Source organism: Artemia sp. Qi Xiang Cuo, unplaced genomic scaffold, assembly GCF_049724085.1.
Source record: "Artemia sp. Qi Xiang Cuo unplaced genomic scaffold, ASM4972408v1 HiC_scaffold_32, whole genome shotgun sequence".
In the NCBI taxonomy this organism is placed as follows: Eukaryota; Metazoa; Arthropoda; class Branchiopoda; order Anostraca; family Artemiidae; genus Artemia; species Artemia sp. Qi Xiang Cuo.
Genome location: NW_028297441.1, coordinates 738,504 through 765,511, shown reverse-complemented (window position 1 = coordinate 765,511; position 27,008 = coordinate 738,504). Strand labels below are relative to the sequence as shown.

General features: G+C 35.1%; 1 protein-coding gene across 1 annotated transcript; it reads left to right on the top strand.

Annotated features, from left to right (window-relative positions):
• LOC148938901 (uncharacterized) lies at nt 1-26,916 on the top strand. Its single transcript, XM_089107449.1, has 5 exons — nt 1-160; nt 3,923-4,087; nt 14,634-16,440; nt 19,956-20,032; nt 26,778-26,916. Exons 1-3 carry the CDS (start codon nt 91-93, stop codon nt 15,422-15,424), a joined length of 1,026 nt encoding a protein of 341 aa, XP_088963575.1. The 5' UTR covers nt 1-90; the 3' UTR covers nt 15,425-16,440; nt 19,956-20,032; nt 26,778-26,916.
• The last annotated feature ends 92 nt before the right edge of the window (nt 26,917-27,008 follow it).

Here is a 27,008-nt window from a genome sequence, read left to right as displayed (position 1 = left end):
CTCTCTTGGCTAAAATCTGTGTTGTATCCAAGTTTCGATGATAGTATTTTACTTCTCATAGTTTGCATTAACTCCGTTCTAAAATCTTTCATGGACTTGCCACAAATTCTGAAAATGGCTGATCCCATCACAGTTTCTGAGGATTTTTTTATCAAAAATGGTAAGTTGTACAGTTAATTTTTTGTGTCAGAATAAAAGAAAAGCTACTTTGTTCTACAAAATAATTATTCCTTTTTTTCCTTCTTGCTCATTAAGTGGCCTTAACAAAAAAAAAGTTTAACTACATATGCACTTGAATCTAACGAGTAAGAGCTGAGGGGTGATAAAGTGACTTCTTTGTGACTTTAAACACATTTAAATTCAATTTATTAGCTTTAATTTTTAAGTTTGGTGAGACAATTAAATCATCCGGTTGAGGAGTTTTATGTCAATCTTCACTGTGCTGGTATGATGTACGAAATATTTCTATCAAAGGATGGGTAGTTATGGGGGTTCAGATGGGAACATCTAATCATAATACATGTAAGAGATAAACAAGATTAGTTGAATTCAACTGCTAAAATTTGGGTGACTATATTTTGTATAATATGTTATGGGAACTAATGTAGAAAACTCCTATTGATTGGTATTGTTTTACTTTTAATTGTCTAATTTTTGTGATTGTTAAGCTGTTGTTAAGTTTTGATGACACTTTATTTACAGTAACATCATCTTGCAAAAAATGTTTTATTGAAAAGGCTAATTAGGCCCTAAATGAACTGGCAAGTCATATGAGATTTAGCTATCTATCGGTTTATGTTTTTAAGACGAGTTTCATGACTTTGTAGAATTGGCTCTCCCATTATTTTAAAAGAAAAAATTTGTCTGAATGGTGTATTCTTAAATCCAGCTTATGGTGTTAAATATTAAGGATTTATCATGATTGCAATTGGAGTTTGAAACAACACTATGAAGCAATAGCAGCAAAAGTGGCAAGAGCATTGGGTCTTCTAAGAAGGCTAAGGAATCAGCTTCCACCAAGAATTCTAATGAGCCTCAATCATTCTCTTATCAATCCGTATCTTTCTTATCGTTGTTTGCTGTGGACTAGTTCTTTTGTGTCAAGTTTTAAAAGATTCCAAATTTTACAAAATAAAGTTGTTCGTGCCTTAGGAGAATATGTAAGATTTGAAAATAGCACTTTGAGTTGCTTCACTAAAATGAAAATTCTAAACGTTTATAAGTTAAGAGATTATCAAGTAGCTGTTTTTGTTTATCAATATTTGAATCGCTATTCGCCGGAGTGCTTTTGGGAAATTTTAAGTCTAACTCGTTTTATCATTGTTATGGGATCTTTATTTTCGTATTTTGCAGGACCACAGTTGTGGAATTCTCTCCCGGAGGGTATAAAGGGGGCTGATAATTTTAACTAGTTTTAGAGTGAGTCACTACCTTCTGGGAAGTTGTCAAAGTTTTTTTTTTTTTTTTTTTTTGCTATTAGATATATAAGTAGAATGTGAATATATATTAGTAGATTGTAAGGATGGAAACAACCATCATATACAACCCAATGAGTTTCCCTGATTATTGTTGAAAGATTATGTGCGCGTTATTTTTGTTAATAAATTATTTCTCCCCCTCTCTCTCTCTCTCTCTCTCTCTCTCTCTCTCTCTCTCTCTCCCCCCCTCTCTCTCTCTCTCTCTCTCTCTCTCTCTCTCTCTCTCTCTCTCTCTCTCTTTCTCTCTCTCTCTCTTTCTCTCTCTCGCTTTCTCTCTCTCTCTCTTTCTCTCTCTCTCTGTAAAACTTTAATTTTATTGTTTTTTATATTCTGTTGACTTGAATAAATTAACCAGAGGGAGGGTGGACTAGGGGTCATTTCTCATGATTTATTATTGATAATTTTTTGGGGGAGGATGGGGTATCAGGCCATGGAGGACCAGGCGTCAGATCCCATAAGTTTTGGAATGGAATATTGTAATAAGTCTTTTTTTGGTGTGGGGGAGTCAGGCCATGGAGGGCCAATGGTGAATTGCCATAATTTTTGGAATAAAATATCGTTAACACGTTTTTTTTTTGGGGGGGGGGGAGTCGGGTTGTACAGAGAAGGCCAGGGGTCAGCTCGCTTGTGTTTTGGAATAAAATATCGTTTTTTTAGTGGGGGGAGAGGTTTGATATTCTTGTAGTAAGGTACGGGTGTCACCACTTATTGGTGCAAAAATGGTGTTACACCACTTACTGGAACGGAACGCCCCTGATGGCGCCAAATATTATAATGGGATGCCCGTGCTTACCACAATGTTTCTGTAAATATTGGGTATGTTAGTACCCAATTTACAATATACCCTGCCCCAGGGTATGATAACGTAATCGAGTGGTCAAATGGCCAAATTCGAAGTTCAAGGGTGTACCCAACCCGGGTCACCACTAAAAAAAATCTCTAACTATCTCCTTGGAGGTAACGAACCCCCCTGTCAATATAATAATTACGGTATCTCGTAACTCTGTTCCTACCCTGTCTGGGCTCCTGAAAAAAATAGTCTACACAGCTGTAGAAAATATCTTACTTGTAATCTTCCAAAGGTCACACACATATAACAAAAAGAATAGACTTCCCCAACCGGGTTCTAAATGTAGAATAACTCAAAAATAATATTCGTTCTGTACACAAACTTTGCATAGGGGTGGACCTTCGCTTGGCCCTAGCCAATCCTCTCAATCCATATTCAAAATCCATTTTACTTTTTCTTAACTTTATCTTTCAATGGCTCAGACCAGGAACACCAAAATAGAATTTACTTCAAAGCTTACTTATTGCGAAATAATCTAGCTTAGCATCCAGAATTCAACTTAGGATTAAAAATTATCTTATAGGCAAATATAATTACAGAAAATAAAATGGGTCATTTATGTGAAAAGAAAAGAAACAGGGGTAGAACCCCATAATATGGCTTATCTGATCTTTGAAATATTTTCAAAGCCCTCACATAAGAACCTTATGCCCCCTGGACATCATACGAAACTTACCCCTGAGATTTGGGGGTTTGTGTTGACCCTGGAGTTTTTGTTAGTTGATCTTTTGACTTATTTTAACAAAATAGCTATCTAAAAAATTCGATCGGATGGATTTGAGGTAAATGAGGCAGGAGGGCTAGTTATCCTCTGGTTTCTATTGATTCTTAAAAAGGGAACTAGTAATTTTAATTTCCAATAGAATGAGCCCCCAACGAAGTTATAAGATCATTCCTTCTATAAAAACCTTCTATGCCCCCAGGTTCTTGGGGGCTGTGTAAACCCCGGAGTTTCTACTATGTATTGTCCATTTAGTCTATTAGTCTTTTCTCTATCCTTTTCTCTAGTCTTTTGTTCTTAATTCTATTTTGGAAAAAATGGACATCTCAAAAATTTGATCGGACGTATTTGGGGAAAACGGTCTGTTGTGGGAGGGGGGGCTAGTTGCAATCAGGTTACTTTTGACTCTCAAAAAGGGAACTAGAAACTCCGATTTACATTTGAATGAGCCTCCTCTGAAGTTTGTGCTACCATCCCTTCCATAAATACCTTATATGCCCTGTGGGCATAACTTACAAAACTTGTCCCTAGGTCCTGAGGGGGGGGGAATGTGTTATCCCTGAAGTTTTTGTTATGTGATTTTTGGTCAATTTAATCCAGCAACTCGTTCTATGTTATGAATTTCAAGTTTTAATTCGCTCTATGTTTTTGATTTTCGTTGAATGTTTCTGGTTTTGTTTTCCTTTATGAAAAGTGGATTTTTAAAAGAGATTTGTGAACAAACCTGCACATATATCTGATTTTATGTTTACATATAATGTCTGTATATTTACATTTTTTACACGTAACTAAAGAGAAAAAAATTGTTAGATTTGCTTAGTAAGCTTTACTGTTTAATTTTTCTATGTCCGTTTAATCTAACTTTTGTTTTAGAAGTTGAAGATGCTTTACCAGGTCACAGCGAGAACCCCTTTCATTTTCAGAACCTTCCTTTGTCACTAATTTGTGAAGATGTTCCTTTGCTCAATTTACCTGGCATTTCAGGACCATGTAAATTTGAATATGACACCCAGGAATCCAAATGTTTTATCAATGAAGGTACATCACAAACAGTCTGTTTTGTTGACTGAAATGTATTGAATAATATTTCTATTGGACAATAATAGGACAAAGGGGCTTAATCTTAAGATGGATTTTTTTTTCTTATTCCAATGTGCAGGTATTTGCCAAACTGTTTGTGGTCTCTCATGAACATTTTTAAATTTTCACTTTAAAATGGTTAGGTAGGTTTTATTATCCAACAGTTCGTGGTAACGAACTGTAAGTAAGAATCATCCCGGCTCAATAGTAGCCGAATCTTTAAAAATGGAATTTTGATACCAATAGATACAGCAAAAGGATCGAATTTTTATGCTGATTTCAAATATATAAGTTTCATTAAGTTTAGTCTTACGCATGAAAGGTTACAAGCCTGAGAAAATTTTCCTTATTTGCGGAAAAAAGCGTGAAACATCCCTTAAGTCATATAATCTTAATGAAAATCACACCATCAGATTCAGCGTATCAGAGAACCCTAACATTGAGTTTTCCAGCTTCTATCTGCAAAAATGAGGAATTTTTATTTTTTTGCCTGAAGAAAGATCATGGATGCGTGTTTATTTGTTTTTTTAGTTGTTGGTTTTTTTCCCAGGGGTAATCGTATCGACCCAGTGGTCCTATAATATTGTGAAAAGGCTCATTCAAATTGAAATTAAAAGTTCCCGTGCCCTTTTTAAGTGACCAGAAAGATTGGAGGGCAACTAGGCCTCCTCCCCACCCCTTTTCCCCCAAAATCGTCCGAAAAAAATTTCAGATAGCCATTTTGTTTACCATAGTTGAAAGGCCTAATAAATATGCCTTTGGATATAACATGACCCCCCCCCTCCCTCATAGCCCCAAGGGAAAGGTCTTTAAGTTATAAAAATTGCCCATTGTTTCCGCATAGTATTTATTGTTGGGAAGCATGCATGCATTTTAGGGTGACAAATTTTCTGCTGGGGGTTTTTCCATAGGGGAACTTTCAACGGGGAGGAAAGGTTCCTGGGGGCGAATTTGTCATAGAAAATTATACACTGGGGAAATTTGCCCGAATTCCTATATATATTTTTTTTCTTCTTGCTTTCTCTTCTCCGTCTCAATTTTACGCGTGGAGTTGTTAAGGGTAATTGCCTGGGTAAATTTTCACCAGGATTGAACTGTTTAGAGGATATATCCGTGGGTAGGGTATTTCTCCGTGGAGGTGAGGCCAGATTTCCTGGCATTATTTGAAAAACTATCAGAAATTAAACATAAAATAAAACATGTTATTTCAATGGGAAGTAAGGAACAACATTAAAACTGAAAACGAACAGAAACTTATTTATGTGAAAGAGGTTGCCTCCTCTTCAACACCTCGCTCTTTATGCTAAAATTTTAATTCTATCCCAATTCTTGAAGATGGACTTCTGTAAAACTATGTTTGTTTAATTGCAACAATAAGAAGCTTTTTGTAAAAGTACTGAAAACCTTAGCGTAAAGAACGAGTTGTTGCGGAGCAGGCCACAACTTTCATATACGTGATAATTTCTATTCGTTTTAAGTCTTAGTGTTGCTCCTTAATTCCAGTTGAAAAAACTTGTTTTTTTATTTAATTTTGCAATAAGCTTGATAATAAGCCTTAAAACTACATCTTTACATAGATTATACAATTTGTATTGTATATATTTCTTTATAAATTTAGAGATAAATCTGTCTTATATATTGATTTCAAGTTGGATTTGAAATAAGCAGAAAATTGGCTGTTATGATTTGAACTGCTTAGAAGCTAGACTGAACTACCTATATTGCTAGAAGAGCATAGCAAGTCCGATTGGATTTTTAAAAATGACGAAATTCACGTTTTCTTAGGTCGTTCAAATAATAGTTCAAATGTTTTTACTTTTATTTCTTTAATCAATCAAATAATGTTAACATTTTGATTACTAAATATCAGTATATTTATATTAAACTGACAATGCACATTTATTTGTATTTTTTTCAGTAAAGTACAAATTATGGTCTGGTCTTGGAAAGGTATAGGGTTATGAGCCCTATTCAGGTCAATTTCTGCTCATTTTCAGTTTGACTCGGTTATTTATTGTAATTTCTGTTCCTTTTGGGTTTCATTTATTTATTGATGCTTATTTGTGGTAGTTTCACGCTTGGTAGATCATTTAATTTTATTTTTGCTCATTTTTGGTTTAATGGAGTTCTTTACTTTTCTTTGAAAAACTTTGTTTTGTGGAAAAAGTTTCTTAAATTAGTTTTTGTTCGATTTATCTTGATATAGTCTTTTCAGGAAAAAGAAAGTAATACTTTAAATCTTTTTGTTTTTTTAAGACTTTATAGTTTCGCCTGCTATATGTATGCTGGAGAAAAATTTTCAACAACATACACCCTTTTAAAAATCTTGACGCAAATAGTTGTGTTTAATTTAGTTTCATACCTCCTCTAGTTGACCTGAAATAGAAAACTTGATACCATTCACAAAACAAATCTGTTTACTTCCTTTGATAGGTTTGATACACTTACAATATTTTGATTTGATAAAAAATTTAAGAGCAGAAGTAGCCCCAAAAGTTTGAACATAATACCCTCAGTCGTTCTTGGGATACTGCTGAAATGCCTTATTGGGAAGTAGCATTAACACAGTGCATTTTGATTTAATCTTAAGGCAACATTTAGTTTGTAAACGTAATGAGCAAATGAGAGGGTGGGCGTGGGAGGGGGACTAGTGGCCCTCCAATTACTTTTGACTCTTAAAAAGGGTATTAGTCCTTTCTATTTTAAATCGAATGAGCCCTTTTCGAAGTTCCTACAACAACTCCTTCGATACGAAGTGCCCTAGTCTACACAAAAAAAAAAATAATACATTGTGCTCACATCAATCTTTACTATAAAAATATCAAGCCTTCCAATGACTTTCGACTATTAAAAAGGGCACTAGCCATTTCAATTTCCGATCGAATGAGCCCTTTTTGAGTTTCTACGACAACGCTTTCTCTAAACACCTTATATGCCCCAAGGGTATAAATTACAACCCTTGCCCTGAGGGCTGTGAGGGTTTTGTCTTCCTCAAAGACCTAATTTCCAGAACTTTCAATTACGTTAAACAAAACGGCTATCTCAAAATTTGATTGGATGTTTTTGGGGAAATGATGGGCGTGAGAGGGGCTTTAGTTGCTCTCCAATCACTTTCAACCAATAAAAAAGACACTAGCTCTTCGAATTTCCAATTCAATGAACCCTTTTGAAGTTTCTACGACAACGTTTTCAATAAAAACCTTATATGCCCACAGGGCATAACTTACAACCCTGGCCCTAAGGGCTGCGGGGGGGGGGGGGTTGTCATACTCAGATAAAAAATGTCTGGCCCTTGAAACAACGTTGAAGAAAATTGTTATAACAAAAAGTTTATTGTATGTTTGTGAGGAAATGAGGGGCATGAGAGGGGGGTTACTTGCCCTCCAGTCACTTTCGACTATTAAAAAGGGCTCTAGCCGTTTCAATTTCTAATCAAATGATTCCTTTTTGAAATTTCTACGACAACGCTTTCTATGAAAAAAAAACCTTATGTGCCCCTAGGGCAGAACTTACAACTCTTGCCCTGAGGGCTGTGGGGGGAGTTTCATCCTCAAAAACACAATTTTTGGAGTTTTTAACTACGTCGAACAATATGGTTATCTCAATATTTAGATATGATGTGTTTGGGGGAAGGGTAGGTGTAAGAGGGGTGTTAGTTATCCTCCAATCACTTTCGACTGTTGAAAAGGGCACAAGCCCTTCCAATTTCCAATCGAATGAGCCCTTTTTGAAGTTTCTACAACATCACTATCTATTAAAACATTATATTTTCCCAGGGCATAACTTACAACTCTTGCCTTGAGGGCTCTGAGAGGGTTATCATTCTCAAAGACTTAATTTCTAAAACTTTTAACTACCTTGAACAAAATGGCTATCTAAAAATTTTGATGGGATGTGGTTGGGGTAAAGGTGGGTGTGAGAGGGGGGTTAGTTGCCCTCAAATCACTTTCGACTATCAACAAGGGCACTAGCCCTTTGAATTTCCAATCGAATGAGCCCTTTTTGAAGTTTCTACGAAAAGGCTTTCTATCAAACCCTACATGCCCCGAGGGCATAACTTACAACCCTTACCCTGAGCGCTGTGGGGGGGGGGGGATTGTCATCCTCAAAGACCTAATTCCCGGTATTTTCAACTACGGTGAACAAATTTGCTATATCAAAATTTTTATTTGATGTGGTTGGAGAAAATGTGGGCGTGAGGGGGGGGGTTAGTTGCCCTCCAATTACTTTTGACCATTAAAAAGGGCACTAGCCCTTTGAATTTCCAATCGAATGAGGCTATTTTGAAGTTTCTACGGCAACACTTTCTATAAAAAAAACCTTATATGCCCCCAGGGCATAACTTACAACCCTTGGCTGCAGTGTTGTGCGGGAGTGTCCTCCTCAAAAACATAATTTATATCTGGAAATCAACTACGCTGAACAAAATGGCTATTTCAAACTTTTTATTGGATGTGTTTTGGGAAATTCTTGCCGTGGAAGTTGTGTTAATTGCCACCTAATCACTTTCGACTATTAAAACGGGCACAAGCCATTCCAATCACCAATCGACTTAACCGTTTTAGAAGTTTCTACAACAATTTTTTTGATACGAAGTACCCTGGTCTAAAGAAAGAAAATTATACATTGTGCCAACATTGTTCTTTACTTAGGCAGCGCGATTCTACTGCTTATGATAGATGGAAAAGTTGTCTCTGGTCCCATGAGTTTATAATTACAATGAGAAGTCTCATTCAAACGAAAGTTAAAAGTTCTAGTGCCCTTTATAAGTGACCAAAAGATTGGAGGGTATCTAGGCCCCGTCCCACCCATTTTCCCCCGAAATTGTACTATAAATTTTTTTCGATATCCATTTTGTTCATCATAGTTGAAAGGCGCAATAACTATGGCTTTAGATATAACTTGACCAACCCCCCCCCCCCGGACTCCCAGAGAACTGGTCTTTAAGCTATAAAAATTGTCCATTGTTTTCGCATAGTGTTTTTTGTTGGGAAGCATGCATATATTTAAGGATGGGAAGACGAATTATCTGCTGGTTTTTTTTTTCACGGGGTGAACTCCATGAGGAGATAAGGTTCGAGGGGGTGAACTTATCACAGAAAATTATACACTAGGGGAATTTTCCAGCACTCCTATAAAAATTGTTTTTTTATATTTCTTGCTTTCTTTTTTCTGTCTCAATTTTACGCGTTGTTAAGGGTAATTACCCTTAACAGTTGTTAAGGGTAATTGCCCGGGTAAATTTTCCCCGGGATTGAATTGTCTAGATAATATATCCGTGAAGAGGGTATTTTTCCATGGAGGTTGTGCCAGATTTCATGGGATTATTTAAAAAATGATCAGAAAATAAATTTTAAAAACAAGTTTTTCCAATTGAAAGTAAGGAGCAACATTAAAACTTGAAACGAACAGAAATTATTACGCATATGAAGGTGGTTGCCCCCTCCTCAACACTGCGATGTTTACGTTCAACTTTTAATTTTGTCCCAATTCTTTAAGAACGGCTTCTGAAACACTATGTTTGTTTAATTGGAACAGTAAGAAACTTTTTTCTAAAGTACTAAAAACTTTAGCCTAAAGAGCGAGGTGTTGAAGAGGATATATACACTGTAAAAATTTGTTTGACATTCAACAAAAATTGTTTGTTACGTTTATTAACAAAAATCACTCAAGGGTTCTCTTTTTTAATTAGAAAAAAACTGAACTCAGAGGGTAACATATGTTGAGCATTGGTATTTTTTAGGATATGGTAGCAGCTTCACAAAAGAAATGTATTGCTGAACAAAATTGTCTATTAAAGTTTTATACAAATATAATATTTGTACATACATTTTTGCGTTAGCGCCTAGTAAACGTGTAAATTCAAATCAATTCAACCCAATCCATCCAAATGCTATATTTTCTTTTTTGTTTAACAAGAAAATAACTTTTCTTTTCTTTTTCTGTCATAATTCCCACCTTTGATTTGAATTACTATTGAACATACTATTTTAAATGTCACCTTAGTCAAATTCAATATGATATTCAAGAAAATTTGATCTTGAGTTAAAAACTCAATAGATATGAGTTTTCGTAGCGCAATAAGAATATTGCTGGTAAATTGTTTAGATTAGAAGAAAGGAATAATTGCACTGATTTTATATCTTTTTTATACTATACTGAATTAATGATAATAACATTGTATTTGTCTTGCTTTTTAATTACTAATTATTTTTCTATTTGATCATGTTATGTAGGGAATTAGTATGAAAAGTGATTTGTCTAGTTCGTTTTGTTGCATTCTAATGATATACATATTTTTATTTCCATAGGGTGTGTTGTTTCTCTCCATTCCCTATGTTCCATTTTTTTGTACCAAAATAAATCCTTTTATCACATTTCAATTGATTCACTTTAAATTTTTTGTCAAAGTGATGAAATTGATAGCGATTTTCAATAAAAATTTCTGAAACACGATATAAGTAAAGATCAATAAGGTTTCACTTTATTAATCATTTTCTGCATGGAAGGAGTTGTCTTAGAAACTATCGAAGGTGCTCATTCAGCTGAAAATTGAAACTTATGGTCAAAACGTCATGAAGTTTCACGATAACACACTTATATTTTTTGTTGTACCCAGGATATATCCCCCACCCTTTCTCAGTTATAAGTATTACACCACAGATATATGAATTGGAGTTGTCAGTTTGAAGCTCTCTTCTCCTCAATTAGTTTCCAACAACCCTTTCAACAAGCCCTGAAAGTTTCAACTTAATACCCTCGGCTGTTATTAGGCTATTGCTGATAGACATTTTTAACAAACCATATGCAAATAATATGCTCTGATGTTGATCAATAACCCCTTCAAAATTACCTGAAAGCAGTCGCAATTAGAAATGGTTAGTCGCAGTCATAAGTAGTTAAAGTCGAATTAATGAATGGTCGCAGCCGTTGTTGAAGCAGCTGCAGTAAGGGGCCTGAAAGTTTCAAGTTAAAACCCTTAGCTGTTCCTAAAGTATTACAGATACACCTTTTTGTATAAGCCATTTTTACATATTGTCCTTTGATTTATTTAAAAATGCCCCTCAGCATTCACTAAAGTTTCACATTGACACCCTAACTCTTTCGAAACACAATTGGGTTAAAACATTCCTTCCTTTCTCAATGATAAATCCTGTGTGTAAACAATCGAAAATTGCATAATTTTTCGCCCAATAATTTGCCTCAAAATAAGTGTGTTTTTCATTTTTAATATTTCAAAAATTTTCCTAATTTTTTTTCTCTAAATAAGTATTTTTCAAATTTTACTCCTCCTCAGGGTGTACATACTGGTTTTCGATTTAGTTTGAAATACCCCTCAGCATCCACAGAAATTTCACATTTAAACCCTACTCTTTTGTGACACAACCAGGTCAGAACATTTTTCTCTTTCCCAATGACTAATCCTGTATCGCCAATCATACATATTGTATAATCTATAAATTGTCAAATAATTTACCCTAAATAAGCGTATTCTTTCTTTGCAGTGTCCTATCAATTGCCCTCACTTTTTCTCTTTAATTGTTTTTTTTTCTTCCTCACCGTGATTATAAAGGCTATTGCTGAGAGTGAAACAAAGTTCTTCCTATGTGTCTGCTTTTTACCTTTTTTGTCATTTTGTCTTCTAAAATCAGGTGATAGCTTGAAACCCTGCTATTGAAATTTTGCTTCCTCAATTTAACGACCGCCTTCTAAACCTGTTTGGATTCGTCAAAAGATAACCACCCTTTTTTATACAGTAAGATCTCTTCTGCATAGATAATTTTCGGTAACCATACAGTCTGGTCTTTAAAGGATTTATTTCTATCAATCAATCAGATTTAATGGAAAACTTGCACAGAAAAACGGACGCATCCTTCATGATGGACTGGAATTCCGCCAGCGTCACACCGTGGTAGCAGATGGAAGTTGTACCCGTCGATTTCTACGAAATCTGCTGAGGGCACCCATGTTTTAGTAAATGCTTCGATGTCGATATTGTCACGGCGTACGAAGTGTTTGAGTTTCTGAGTCTTATTTCCGAGGGGCTGGGCGTTGATGAGCGCCATGTTAGGGAAAGAACTGAAAATATGTTTCTTTCTTCCAGGTTTGAGGGGAATCTTCGCATTTACCTCACCCATGACCTTGAGTGATTCTGCGTCCAAAATGTTTTTTTTTTTTTGTGGGCGCATTTATTTTATTTGTTAGGTCAGTTTCTGGATTCCAGTTTGCTAGACCTTCCTTTTTAGAAATTACACCATCGTCTCGAGGATGGTGATCGGAGGCATGGTAAGTTTACCTGGGACCTGCCGGTAAGTGTTCTTGTAGTATCGAGAGTTGGAGTTTGTCGGTTCTTGACGGAAGAGGTTTGGATAGTGGTGGTTGATTTTTGTGTTTATTGTACTATAGCTGCGTCTTCCATTTGTTTTCTATTGACTGCTGGTTGATTCTGGTTCATTGCTCCATTGTTTATCCCTGTTTGTTGGTGGCGGACGTTGTCTGTGGCTGAGGAGCCATTCCTGTAGAAAGTGCGAGTTCGAATACATTCCTGTCGAAGTTGTTGCGGTGGGTGATGTTTCAGAGGATGTGTCGAGTTTTTTGGGCTTGTGGTATTCCCGTTAGCTTTGGCTGTTTATTTAACTGTTGACGGTAGATGGTAGTAATTGCAACGATTTCCCCTGTTGCAGCGGCCTGTTGCAAACTTCTTGCATTTCGGAGATAAAGTTTTGTGCGTTTGTCTGATTTGGCACCTTCACAACCACCTAAGCTGGAGTGATGTTCACAGATCGACGGTATTGCTGCTGAATGGGAATTCCTGCAGCCGTTGCCCCGTCTACAGTGTCCGTTTTTAAAATAGAAGCAATTGTTTTCTGCCTTTTTCTGAGTCTCAGTTGGAGAGTCGAGTACAATGCCTGATTGATCCTTTTTCGGAAGCTCAGCCCTGAATTTTGCCGAAGGCTGGCAAGTCTCAGCTGTTCCTGTAGTCGGGGGGATTTGATTATCAGTAACTTGTCTTGTTTTTTACCTTTTTCACTTGTACTGACAAGGCGCAGTACCTTGCGTACGATAACTGTCTCGTGGGGATCAGTCGTAGTACTCGTTCTCTTTTGTGTTGGTAGGCTGACCGTCCGGCTCTGTTGGTGCCATCAGTTATTTTTGAGAAGTAGGGGTTTATTCGTCAGTCAGCAGGGGTTTATTTGGCTGTGTACTAGCGTCGATTTACGGATCCAAGGGGGAGGCCGTCTTGGTCTTTCAATAAGTCAGTACCGACTTTTAGTCTAGCTTACAAGCAAGAATATATACAATTAGTGTGAAGGTCAAAATGTGCCAATATGTTTTCAAAATATGTTTACTCAGCCAATATGTTTTCTAATTTGAAAATTCTTATTGCCTTTGAGGTAGACAGAATGTGGGAAGTACAATACTCAAATCACCTATTCCCAGCACAGGATTAAAATCCCGCTGGTACCAACTCGATCTCTTGTTTCTTTAACATTGTTCCCTTCTGCACAAACTATCACCAAAAATACGCAAAAACGGACAAGCCAACGTAATCGATGGCGTTTTAATATTTAGCATTTGGCAACTATGGCTATTGATGGCTGCAGATTCGGAAGAAGAAGGACATCAATTTAGCTTGGCTTTGTTTACAAACATCAGCTGTTTTTATTATTGAACTAGCAGATAAAAGACAAGTCCCTTGGGAATAGAAAATAAACATTCTGTAACTTCAAGATGTAAGTAAGTAAAGTGACACACCAAGAGAAACCACTTAAAATGGCACCTAGGTACAAATATAAACAGAAAATGACAACTATGGGCAGAAATAAATGTTCTTTCTCACAAATTTGGCCAACAATCCATTATTCAATTTCACACCACCCAGTTGCGGTTGAGTTACCCATATTGCCCCTTGTTGACTTTTCCTTATTGCTATTAGAACTGATATGTGTAAGACCTGTGGAAAACGTGACTTTCGTCTTTTTTTTTTAATCCAAAGCTTTGTGGCTGCCCCAAAAATTTTGCTTCAACATATGATGTGTATTCTCTTAGCTCTTCCTATTTTAGTTACAATAATTCCTAATATTTGCTGTAATATTTCCTCTCCTTCACTTATGGGCTAATTTACACCACGGCATACTTTTTGATCACTTAAGGTTTCATTTTCGCTCTTTCATTGCATTAGAATAACTAATTTTAAATGCTAATATAAGTATTTGTGGTGATATAAGTATCACCACGAGGAAGAGAAGAGGGATCGGAAATAAAATTAGTTTTTAAGACATATCGAAACATATACCTTTTTTTAGATTTTTAAAACATATTGAAAGATATATTTTTTGTTTTCAGCTTATTGATTTTGGATTTTTTTTTTTTTTTTTTTCTCCGTAGGCTTTTAAAAACATATTGAAAGATGTGTTTTTGTCTTTGGTTTCTTAAGTTTTTATTTTTTGTTTTATTTATGTTTTTTCGCTTTATTTGAACTTTATAGACTTTTAAATTTTAGGTCACTTTTCTCAACACATGTCTGGAATGAACTTACAGGGAAATACGTCACTAGTTGTTTCAAAGAATCCATCTACGAATTGTTTCTCAAATGCATGTGCATCGGAATCTGAAGGAAATCAGAAAACTGGTTTGAAAAGGTGCCTGCAAAGTAAGAAGTATACAAAATCGGAAAGATCTCAAAGAACTCATAAAGAGAAAAAAACATACAAATGTGAGGTATGTGACAAGATATTTCTTCAAAAGCAGTATTTGAACGAGCACCAAAGAGTGCATACAGGGGAGAAACCGTTTAAATGCAATGATTGTCACAAGACCTTTTCTCTTGCAGGAAATTTGAACACGCATAAAAGATTGCATACGGGTGAAAAACCATTTAAGTGTGATATTTGTGACAAGACGTTTTCTCGTGCTGATACTTTGAACACACATCAAAGAGTTCATATGGGTGAGAAACCGTTCAAATGTGATGTTTTTGACAAGACTTTCTCTCACACTGAGACTTTGAACACACATCAAAGAATGCATACGGGTGAAAAACCGTTTAAGTGTAATGTTTGCGACAAAACCTTTTCTCATTATTCATATTTGAACCTGCACCAAAGAGTGCATACAGGTGAGAAACCGTTTAAATGTGATGTATGTGACAAGACATTTTCTCAACCTGCAAATTTGAAAACACATCAAAGAATGCATACCGGGGAAAAACCATTTAAGTGTGATGTTTGTGACAAAACATTTTCTCATTCTTCACATTTGAACCTGCACGAAAGAGTACATACAGGTGTGTAGCCGTTTAAATACGATTTATGTAAATTATGCTTTTCTCTACTGGGCAGGTTGAACAGGCACCAGAGAGTGCATATGGGCTAGTAGCCAATTAAATGTTAGGGTTTGCCAAAAGGGGTTTTCGCAAGCTAACAGTTTGAACATACATTAAAGACTGTATACAGGTGAGAAACCTTTCATATGTGATGTTTGTAGAAAAATTTTTGTGATTTTAGCAATTTACACAGGCATCAAAAAGTGCATACAGGAGTCTATGAAAATTGTTGTAACACTAGTTGTATCCTCATTGGTTTGTGGCTATTATTCTCACAACCACTTAGTAATACTTCGAATTAGTTTTTTCAAATGTTTTTTCATGTATTTTTAGCAAATTCATGTCTCTTTTTTTCATGTCTTTAGTTTCTTTAGCAGTTTTTTAGCAATTTCATCATCATCCTGTGTATGTTAGTGACACATATTTGCTTGATTGTAACAAATATGATGTATGTAAGAAATGCCTGTTTACATCAAGATTTTTGAATGAGCTCCAAAGAGTTTATACAGGGAAGAAACTATTCAAAATGAAACTCAAAATAATTAACATGAGTAGGGCTGATAACCCCTTGTGTCTTCTCAAGACCAGGACACAATTTGCACTTTACTGACAAAAAAAAACAAATGACCATGGATTGTCAGTTTAATTGACATATACTGATATTTATTCCTTAAAGGCTCTATGAAAGCAATTTGGGTCTATTAAAAAAATGAATCTCTGGCACGTACTGATAAGTTTTTGACATAAATATCTGTAAGCGACACAGCCGTTTCTTAGGAATTCCCATTAGAAATCTGGATCTGGGCCACCAATCGGCCCTAAGAAATCTTACTCTATGTATTTTTAATTCACTTCTTCTTATAGATACATTTATAAAAAGAATATCGGAATAGCGACAGTATCGGAAAATTTTTGAAAAACTGTCAAACCTTGGTTCAGAAAACATAATAGGAGGGGAACTTTTGGGCTCGTTTAAGTAGTTACGGTATGTAGTATGCGTTTCAACTTTGATTTTAATCAATCAGACTTTTGTTTTTCCAGTTTTGCTGGTAGTACAGTCATTAATTTTGGCCAGTATCCCAAGTGTAAGCCTATCATATCAAACAAGGGGAGTTGGGAAAAGATAGAGATTGTTTTGAAGCCTTAGTTATCAAATTCTAGACGCTGTCTTAGAAAGAACTTAGGTTAAAAAATGAAACTGTCAAGGATGGATCTACAGACCAAAGTATGTCCTGGGAAGGTGTTTTGAAGTATCCTACCTATATCCACTCCTTCACCCTCTTGAGGTCACTGTCCTTTGGTAACCATAAAAATCTTTGTGTTATGAAGTTAAAACCTTTCGAAATAGATATTCCACTTAAATAAAGTACAAGAAAAGTATTTGCAGCTTCACCACTTTTTCTCAATCCCAATTTAGCCTATGTGGTTTCAAAGATATGCAAATAGCCTATATTTCCTAAATTTAGAAACAACTCATTGGTATCACATAAAATTCCTCTCAAATAACAGGATTTGTACTTTCAAACCCTTAACCAGAGAAAAAGAAACTGAAAATTAAGGTATAATGTTGTTTTATCAAAATTCCAATAGGTATTGACCTGTCTAGTAAGTTAATTTCTAAGACTTAAAAATCAGTAGAAGGTTAACATAGTAGCCTGCCAGTACCTTCCCAGAGTATGTTTATGGCCATGGATTCATCACTTGATTTTTTTTTTTTTTTTTTATCTTAACCTAACCACTATCCTAGATAACAAAAAGGGTAAAAGTCTAGTTTAAGAGCTTTTTTATATCTTGGAAAGGGGTTGGGTTAAGAAAATGAAACTTTCAGGGATAGATATATAGCCTAAAGCATGTCCCAGGAAAGTGTTTTAATGTTTCTGTGTCCACCCCTCCCTCCCCTATATAATGAGCATTGCAATTTATTTTCTGCTCTCATTTTATCCTTTATTAATGTTAAAGGCTCTATGAAAGTAATTTTGGTGTGTTAAAAAAATGAATCTCTGACATGTACTGATAAATGCTCTTCTTATCAATATATTTATAGAAAGAATATTAGTATACTGAGTGTATTGGGAATTTTTTTTTTTAATTTGTGAAACCTTGGTTTAGAAAATATAATAGGAATTGAACTTTTGGGCTTGTCAAAGTAGTTATGGTATGTTGTATACATTTTAGCTTTGATTTTAAGTAATCAGGCTTTTGTTGTCCCAGTTTTACTGGTAGTACAGTCACTAATTTTGGCCAGTAGCCTATATTGTAAGCCTTCCATATCAAACAAGAGGAATTGGGAAGAGATTGAGGTTGTTTTGGAGCCTTAAAGGATCTATGAAAGCAATTTGAGTCTGTCCAATAAACAAACCTATGATATGTACTCATAAATGTTTGACACAAATTTGTGTAAGCAATGTAGATATTTCTTTGAAAGTTTCAATAAAAATCTGGAGCAGGGCCTTGAATTGGCCCCCAAAATTTGTACGCAATGTTTTTTTTTTAATATTCTTCTTCCTGTAGATACGTTTATAGTAAGAATATAAAGTATCAGCAAGATTTTGAGAAATTGTTTAACCTTGTTGTAGAAAATATATAGTAAAAAGGGGTATTCTTGGGCTTGTCAAATTATTTACCATATTTAGGACACATTTCATCTTTGATTTAAGTTATCAGGCTTTTGCAGTCACTGAAGCCAGCCCTACTAGTGGTACAGTCACTAATTTTGGCTTGTAGCCTATAGTGTAAGCCTTTCATATCAAACAAGAGGAATTGGCAAAAGATTAAGGCTATTTAAAGCCTTAATTTTTGACAACCTTAGGTATATAATCTATTGTAGGTCTTCTTTTGGTAAAATTCTAGTTTAGGAGCTTTTGCTAACATGAAAAGGGTTGGGTTATGAAAATTTCAGGGATGGAGGTACAGCATAAAGTATGTCCTAGGAAAGTGTACAAATGTCCCTGTCTCTATCCTTCCCTCCCCAATATAAAGCACATTTTAATTAATTCTCTACTCACATTTTTTCCTGTATTTATGTTAAAAGTATCAATCTGTACTTGCCTTGAAAAATGTCAACTTTTTATATTTCAAAATTGTTTGCTATTTTATTCACAAAGTGACAGTTCCTATTGGCTGTCAGTTATATAATTGCTTGAGGTTCATGAGATTCAATAATGACCTTCTGGTATCTTTTACTCATTTATTTTTGAGGTTGTAGCTGATTGAATGTAATTTAAATGTGGCAATTGCATATCTAAAGCCACCCCCCTTCCCCCTGCCCAGGCCTAGAACTGCCAATGTATAGTAATAAAAATTTTGCAATCAAATATATAGTATAAGTATGTCATGGGAAGATGTTTTTGAATTGCCCCCCCCTCCAACCAAAAATAGTCACTGACTCTTTTAATATCTTAAAGGTGCTTAGAGCTAGAATAATTATAACTTCAGGGCTGAATTTAATGCCTAAATTTTGTTTTCTGGAAGGTTATTTTGAATTCCTCCCTCCACCAAGAACAGCCTATGACTTCTAATATTTCTGAAGTGCTTAGAGCTAAATTTATGAAAACTTCAGGACTGTATTTAGAAAACTCAACAAACTGAAAATCAAAAATTTTTATAATACTGTTTTGACAAATCTTATTACATTAAAGTACCAACGACACCTAAAATGAAAACTAATTCATTAAATTGGTCAAGTGGAAACTTACACTGCCATATATGTCTTAAATAAGTGTGAAAAACCAATAATTCATTTTTTAAGGAGAAAGATTGCCAGTTTATATACTGCATTCAATCAGGAAAGTTTGTAGCTGTTTTAAAAAATAAAGAACGTGTATTGATAAACAGCAAAAAAATTAAATCACCATATAACCTTAGAAACTGTTGTTTTCTTGATTGTTCTGGTAAAAAAGAAATTTGGGCTTAGTCCAGCAAAGCTCTCTTCTTTGAAAAATAATTTTTAGCAATGCTTCTTGAAAAGAACTTGGCTAGGCTTAGTTCTAGTTGAAGGTGTTTACAAGCTCTTATCTCCATGCTTTGCCTACTGTGATTGTGTAAAGACCAGACTTTGAGAGCCATGATTTTTTTTTTTTGATTTGACCCAAGAGTCTCATTTACTTGGATGGTAGGTTTTTGCTAGCAAAAACATTTTAGGATTTACTTCTATTTTAAGAAAAATTTACATTTATTTTTATTTTTACCCATTTCTTTTTACCTGAATTGCAGCTTAGATTACTAAGGATTTGACTTTTGAAGGCTCCATAACAACAGAGACACTGGCATTGCTGTTAAGAATATGACTTGTTTAGTCTTCCAATTGTTCTTCCATATAAAGCTAAACAAAATAAACCCTTGCCAAGTAAAACCCTAAAGTGGAACTACCTGAAGTCTTTCTTGAACAAACACCATAAGTTAACATGTATCTTTACTTTTATAGACTCATTTCTGATACTACAGAAGTGAAAGTGTTTTTGCCTCTCATCTTTTGAGGGAAACTGATTCATATGTTTATAGGTATTCATAGGTATTCACACAGAAGGCCATAAAGATGCACATGAGGTCCAATGAAAGAATATCCCTGTTTCTGAGTGGTGAGTACCTGGAACTACACTTTGTACCATTTTCTGTCTAGCCATGCTGTTAAGTAGGTTATATATTGTAAGGGCAAGGTGACAAAACATTGAAGTCACTATACTTTCATTTGAAAAAGACTTTAATTTCAAATCGTTTTTCAAGTCAAGTTGGATATCCCTCCTCCATGAATAAATTTTCCCAGAAATACCCCACCCCCAGTGGAAAGTTACTCCTGCAGGAAATTCTTCCGTGGAAAATTTTTCGGAGGGAAGATCAACCCCCATGGCCCTCCAGAGAATCCCAACCCTGCTAAAAATCTCCCCTAGAAATTACATGTTAAGTTTAGTTAGTAAAAACAGTAAGACAGAAACTTTCCTCCCCACAGAAAATTTTCATTGGGGTAAATCCCCCCCCCCCCAAAAAAAAAAGATGCCTGTATGTTTTCTAATAACAAATATGATAGGATATGGATCTTCAATGATCTTCTATGATGACTGATTTGATACAATCACTCCTGGATAGAATACAAATAAACATACATCCATGATCTTTCTTCTGGCAAAAAATACAAAATTCCATATTTTTGTATATAAGAGCTTGAAGCCTCTGCAGTGTAATTCTCTGATATACTGAATATGATGGTGTGATTTTCATTAAGATTGCTTGATGTTTGGGGATATTCTCCCTTTTTTCAAAAATTGAGCAACTTTTTTAAGACTGGTAATTTTTGAGAAGTAACATTAAACTTGATGAACTCTGCACATTTTGAATCAGTATAAAAACTTGATTCTTTTCATATATCTACTGCTATGAAAGCCCTATTTTTTGATAGGTTTGGTTATTATTGAGCTGTGTTGCTACTTACTTATAGTTTGTTACCATGAACTGTTTGATTTGTCAAAATGTCAAAAAGGTTGTAAAAATGTAAACAATTAAAACTTGCAGAATTAAAAGAGAATACACCAAATCATAGGCATAGCGCTGCCAATAGTAAAGAACGATGTGGGCACAATGTGTTGTTTTTTTGTTGTTTTTTTTTTTTTTTTTTGGTTTTTTCTCCAAACCCGGGCACTTCGTATCGAAGGAGTCGTCGTAGAAACTTCGAAAATGGCTCATTCGATTGGAAATTGGAGTGGGTAGTGCCCTTTTCAATCGTCGAAAGTGATTAGACGGCAACTATCCAATCAAAATTTTGAGACAGCCATTTTGTTCGGCGTAGTTGATTTCCAGATAGAAAATATCTTTTTGAGGAGGACACTCCCCCATAACCCTCGGGGCAAGGGTTTAAAGTTATGCCCTGGGGGTAGATCCCGGCGCCGCGCCGATGAGGGAAGACCGGCGGCGGCGGAGCAAAAACAGCACGCCGCGCCGCGCCGCCGGTAAGACGCCGGCGGCGTGCCGCCGGTAAGATGTCGGCGGCGCGCCGCCCGCGCGCTCAATGTTGACCGCAAACATTAATGTTTTCATCAGTCTTTCTCAAATCACAGCTTCAATTTACAACATATTCGAGCCTATTCATGAGTTCAAAAAGTCACAAGTCGCTGGCTGGAAACTGTTCTTCTTCGTTATTCATCAAGAGAAGTAAAAATCTGGTAGAAACGAAATGGCTGTGGCGTTTCGGAACCCTTGCATAATACGAGTAGTTGAAGTATCTATTAGCTATGTATTCTTAACATAAATAATTATCAAAACTTTGAACTTAGAAGCTTAATTTTTTCATAATGCCCTTTGCCTATATCTGTTTTGTCAACTTTAAAACATTTGAAATGGGCGAATTTGATATTGATTGTTTTTTTGTTTTGCTCTTTTGGATTCCTAAGAAGCCTTCTTGCATTAAAAACTGGTTTTTAATGACAATTTAAAAAAAATGCATTTTAAAGTTTTTTTTGGCTTCTTTATAGAATATATGTCATGTAGGCTAAGGCTGAACTGCTGCTTTTTTATCGCTTTTGGCTGCTCTTTTGGATATTATTCATTTTTTCTTTTGGGGATTCATTCCAAATTATAAACTGATAAATACCTAATATCAGTCAAATTATAAACTGTAACTAAAAGGAGTAAATTTATCAAATTGAAAAATACATGATCAACACTTCTTATGAGAACACTTCAATTACAATGACACTAAAAACACTTAATAGTTTATTGGCTATGAAGAAAAATGAAGTACCAGCTATTTTCTTAGGTAAAAAATGAAAAGCTCATCCGTTTTAAATGCAATTAAATGAAATAATATGCAGATTGAAGAAGCTCCAGGAAGATGTTGAAATGTTCATCCTAGTTCGTCACTTTTAATCCAAGCATAATGTTAGGACACTTAGTATCAGTTATTGAGTTTAAGCTTTGATTTCCAAATGCTCACAAGAATTACCAAATTTAAGAAAGTCGCAACAATAAGTCACCTGTGGTCAAAATACTTAGACACCTCTTTGATCACCACCCAGGCTCAAAGCTTATGCTATGGTCATTTCCATGGAAATCTCCAAAGAGTTTCTTTTTAAAATAGCTTTCAAGCGTAGTTAGGGGTATTTAGAATTTTTTGCTTTTCTTCAAAGCTTTGAAAAAAGTTTTATAATATTCCAAATGTTACATTTGTGCATATTTTTGGTAATCATTTATGGGGTGATCGAATTTTCTAAACCACTGTAGATACGTAAGAACGTTGCAAAAATCTAGTACCCTGAGGTCATAAGACTGTCAAAGACTCCTCCTTGAACCTCCCAAATTGAAAGCTTTTATTATGACCTGGCCTTTTAGTGTAACTTGGGCACTGGACCAAGGGTGCCATTGTTACTCGAGCGCAACTTTGGGAGGGGATGTCGATATCGCTTTCGTCACACCAATTCGTTTTAGTGTGTATCTGCCTGGTACATATGAATAAATGTTTTCAAAGTAAACCAGTTTCATCAATAGGAAAAAAAATGGATTGGACGCATATGTCCCTTTCCCTTTGGACGATAAAACCATGCAAGTGCTGTATCAAGTATAACTCACGAAAATCTTGTTAATTTTGTCGACTTTTCAACTTTTTGGCGTCCCTGCTTTCAATAAAAAATCAAGGTACTATCACTTAAATATAATAACTCCCTATGCCCCCCTTCTGGATACCATCTTGATAGGATACCGTCTCTGCTTAAAATAAAAAAAAACAATTAACTTATTGGCACCCCTGCTTTAAAAAAAAATCGAGTTCTTATCATTTAAATATTATTTCTAAATACCCCCCCCCCTCTGGATACCAACTTGATATGATTCCACCTCTGCTTTCAATTAAAAAAAATGGACTTTTTGGAATCCCTGCTTTCAATAAAAAACAATTCGAGCTATTATCATTTAAATATAATTCCTCCCTCCCCCCTCCCTCTGGATACCACCTGGATAGGATACCGTCTCAGCTTTCATTAGAAAAATAATTTACTTAATAATTAACCAGGTCACTATATGGTTAAAAAAAACACGCAAAATAACGTTAAACAGCTTAGTTTTCCTTGAAAAAAAAAAAATGAGGGTATGAGTAAAGGGGTACAAATACAACAACAAAAATATCAAAATTATTGAGATATACCTCAAATTATTGGAAAACAGTGATAGATTCGCCATGGCATTCCATAAGATCCAAAGAATCGAATTAAAAGCGAGCACATACATAAGCCAAATAAGGCCAGTAGCCTATGAGAAATCGCAAAATACCCAAGACAATGAACGCGTCCTAATGGGGGGCCCTGGGTCTGTCAAAATATTTCAATGGTTTCCCAGGGAATTGGATATCATTTTCTTCGGTCTCCACTTTAAATGAAAAAAATAATTATTTTTTTGGCATCCCTGCTTTCAATAAAAAAAAATGAGGTATAATCATTTAAAAATGATAGCCCCCTATCCCCCTCCCCTATAGACAATAGTTTACAATTTATTTATGAATCATATTTTTGGGGCAACTTCCGGTTCAATCTTTAATTTCCCAACCTTGTACATAGCTTAGTCTATAGCTAAATTTTGTCTCAACCTGTTTTTTTTTGGGGGGGGGGTAAAAATGTTCCAGAAAGAAGATTGTATTTTCTATCAGGTGTTCAATAATTGAGTATTAAACATTAAGGAAATCTTATATAAAAACAACAAAAACAAAAAAAAATCTGCAAACTTACAATTCAGCTGCAGAAACAATCTGTCAGCTGTCAATTTCAAAATCAAACAAAATGCCATGGCGTTTTCAGTTTTAATGTCGCTCCTTACTTTCAGTTTAAAAAACTTTTTTTTTTATTTAATTAAAATAAAGAAGCTGAAACGAACAAGTATAACCCCTATTGATGTTCCTGTGGAATTACTTAAAGCTTTCCCTGATAAGATTGCTCGCCCTTTGACTAATATTTTTAACTTGATTTCAACTAATCATGAATACCTGTCTATTCGGAAAACTGGGTACATTACTCCTATTCCGAAAAAAGGACTTGAGCTGGATTTTGATGGAGTAAGACCGATAACTTTAACACCCACTTTTAGCAAAATTTACGAAACTTTTTAAGCAAAATGGTTAAAAATTCAAATTTAACCACTAATTGATCCAAAGAATTTAGCAATATGTCAAAGACGTCCACGACGCATTTCCTGATTCGTCTGCTTGATTTTATTTTCAAACATACGGATGAACCAGGTAGATGGCTTAACCTTATAACAATCAATTTTAAAAAAGGTTTTGATTTAATACCATGATATGTTAATTCAAAAGCTACTTGTGGAATTTTCTGTAAATCCTAATTTAGTTTCTGTTATTCGAAGTTTTTTATCCAACCGATTTCAAAGAGTAAAGTATAAAGAAAATTTTTCAGATCCTCAGCCGGTTTTTTGTGGAGTTCCTCAAGGAACTATTTTAGGCCCAATTTTATTCCTAGTCATGATCAACAACATTGCCAGTGATATGGAAAGTAGATGTAAGTACGTCGATGACTTAAGCATAGTAGAAATATGTGATAAAGGTGACTCCAGCAGAGCTGCGGCAATCATCGAAAAAGTGAGACAGGAGTCGGCGTCTTCACTGATGACCGTGAATGAAAAAAAGAACATTTAATTTTTTTAAGAAATTTAACCCTACTTTTGATCCCCCTGCCCCTGAACAACAAATTGTAAATAAAACTAAATTACTAGGAATAACCATTACTTCTGATCTAAAGTGGGAAGCGTAGAGTTAGTGAAGAGAGGTAACGCTAGCTTACAAATGTTAAAATTAATGACAAAATTTCGCGTTCCACCAACCCATCTTTTAAGAATTTACTGTACTTTTATTAGACCGCTTTTGGAGTATGCCGCCCCTGTGTGGCATTTCGGCTTAACTCTGGAACCATCTAACCGCATCGAAAGAATCCAGAAACGTGCTCTTGTTATAATTTCCCGTGGACCTGAAATTCCGTATTCTGAACTATTAGTTAAATTTGAGTTGGTTTCGCTGGAGCGAAGGAAGCTGAAGCTGAGTATGGATTTCGGCACAAAATGCCTTGATAATAATAAACACCGTGATATCCTTCCCTCAGATTTTATCCCTAAACGACCACCAAGGGTTGTCGCGGGACCAGTCTCAAAGCTGACAAAAATAAAAGCAAAACATTTGCGGTACCATAGAACGTTTGTTCTCAGTTTCGTGACCGAGTACAATGTTGCCCTCTAAAAAGTAGCATCTTTATTTATGTTTATGTTTATTTGTGTATTTTTATGTATTAATATGATGTATCTTTATGACACATTGACCTATGATATGTATTTATGACGCAAACCGTAATTTGGCAATTGCTATGAAAGTGGTTTTAGAATAAAATGATTTGATTTGAGCAAGCATCAACAAACCCCAGTGAACTGCTTCACAGAGGACGAGACCTTTTCTGGAGCATGCAACAGATGGGCCATAATGCTAGCTGCAAGATTATATGACTCAACAATAAGCTTCCCTGCAAGTTTTTCAAACAATAAGTAATTATTTTATACTTTTTCCAATAAGACTGATGATTTTCACATCATTAATAATAAAACAATCAAACAATCAACCAAACAAACAAACAATCAACGATAAATTTAAACAATCTACCCATAAAGTGTCTGTGGCACAAGGGGTGCTGATTGGAAGGGGAGCAATTACCTACCCATCCCTTTTTATATATTTATTAAAACAAATGGGAAAACCCACTCTAGATTTTGAAAAGCACTTTTTGTATCTTCGTGTAATAATTCAAACAAAACCTTTGCCCCCCCCCTAGTGTTCGTGAAATGGTGCCACTGTGTGGTACCATGGGAAAACATTTATTGAACCCATCATTCCGAATACATAGTATGCAAAAGAATGAATCATAGTAATTCCGCTTAAGTCCTAAAAAATCCCCAGAATGTTTTTTTGTTATTTTTTCCATTTTAGATAATTAGGTCTATTGTCTCTGAACCCCCCCCCCCCCACCTGTCCCTCCTCCTCAAATAAAGTTATAAATATTTGCATGATTTCCTTTGTGCTGCTTTGAACAAGAGATGAATGTAGACTCTGTTATTTCTCTTAACAAGTTTTATTTTTACTATGTTCCTGTTGCAATAGCAGCTTGCAATTACAATTAGGGCTATTTAAATTATTTTATGTTTTAATTGCAATTTTAAGGCCATGTGGCGTTTACTTGACTAATACATTATCTAGGAATTCTGTGATATTTCTGAAGAACTTTTGAAAGCTTTTTCCATAGATGCTCTCTGAATTATTGTAACAATATTAACGTTGTCTATTTTTTTCTTTTTTAGGTCTTTAAGATACATTGCGTACAGTAATTGTAATGCATTGGTATACCATTTTCTTGGGAAGGGCCGGCGTATTCCTCTTCCTTTTTGTGTCTACAAGAAGATTAGGTCTTCCTACCCAGAAGAACAAGAAGAATACACTGGATTCACCTTTTAATTTTTTTATTTTTGTATCAATACCACAAATTGTTTGTTTTTTTCTAGTCTAAATATATGAAACATTCAAAACATAAA

What these genes read in the sequence shown, in the direction of transcription:
- LOC148938901 (XM_089107449.1), top strand. Translation starts at nt 91, where the DNA reads ATGGACTTGCCACAAATTCTGAAAATGGCTGATCCCATCACAGTTTCT. An exon ending in GGATTTTTTTATCAAAAATG is followed by an intron (nt 161 to 3,922) that starts GTAAGTTGTACA and finishes CTTTTGTTTTAG; the next exon opens with AAGTTGAAGATGCTTTACCA. An exon ending in CAAATGTTTTATCAATGAAG is followed by an intron (nt 4,088 to 14,633) that starts GTACATCACAAA and finishes TTTAAATTTTAG; the next exon opens with GTCACTTTTCTCAACACATG.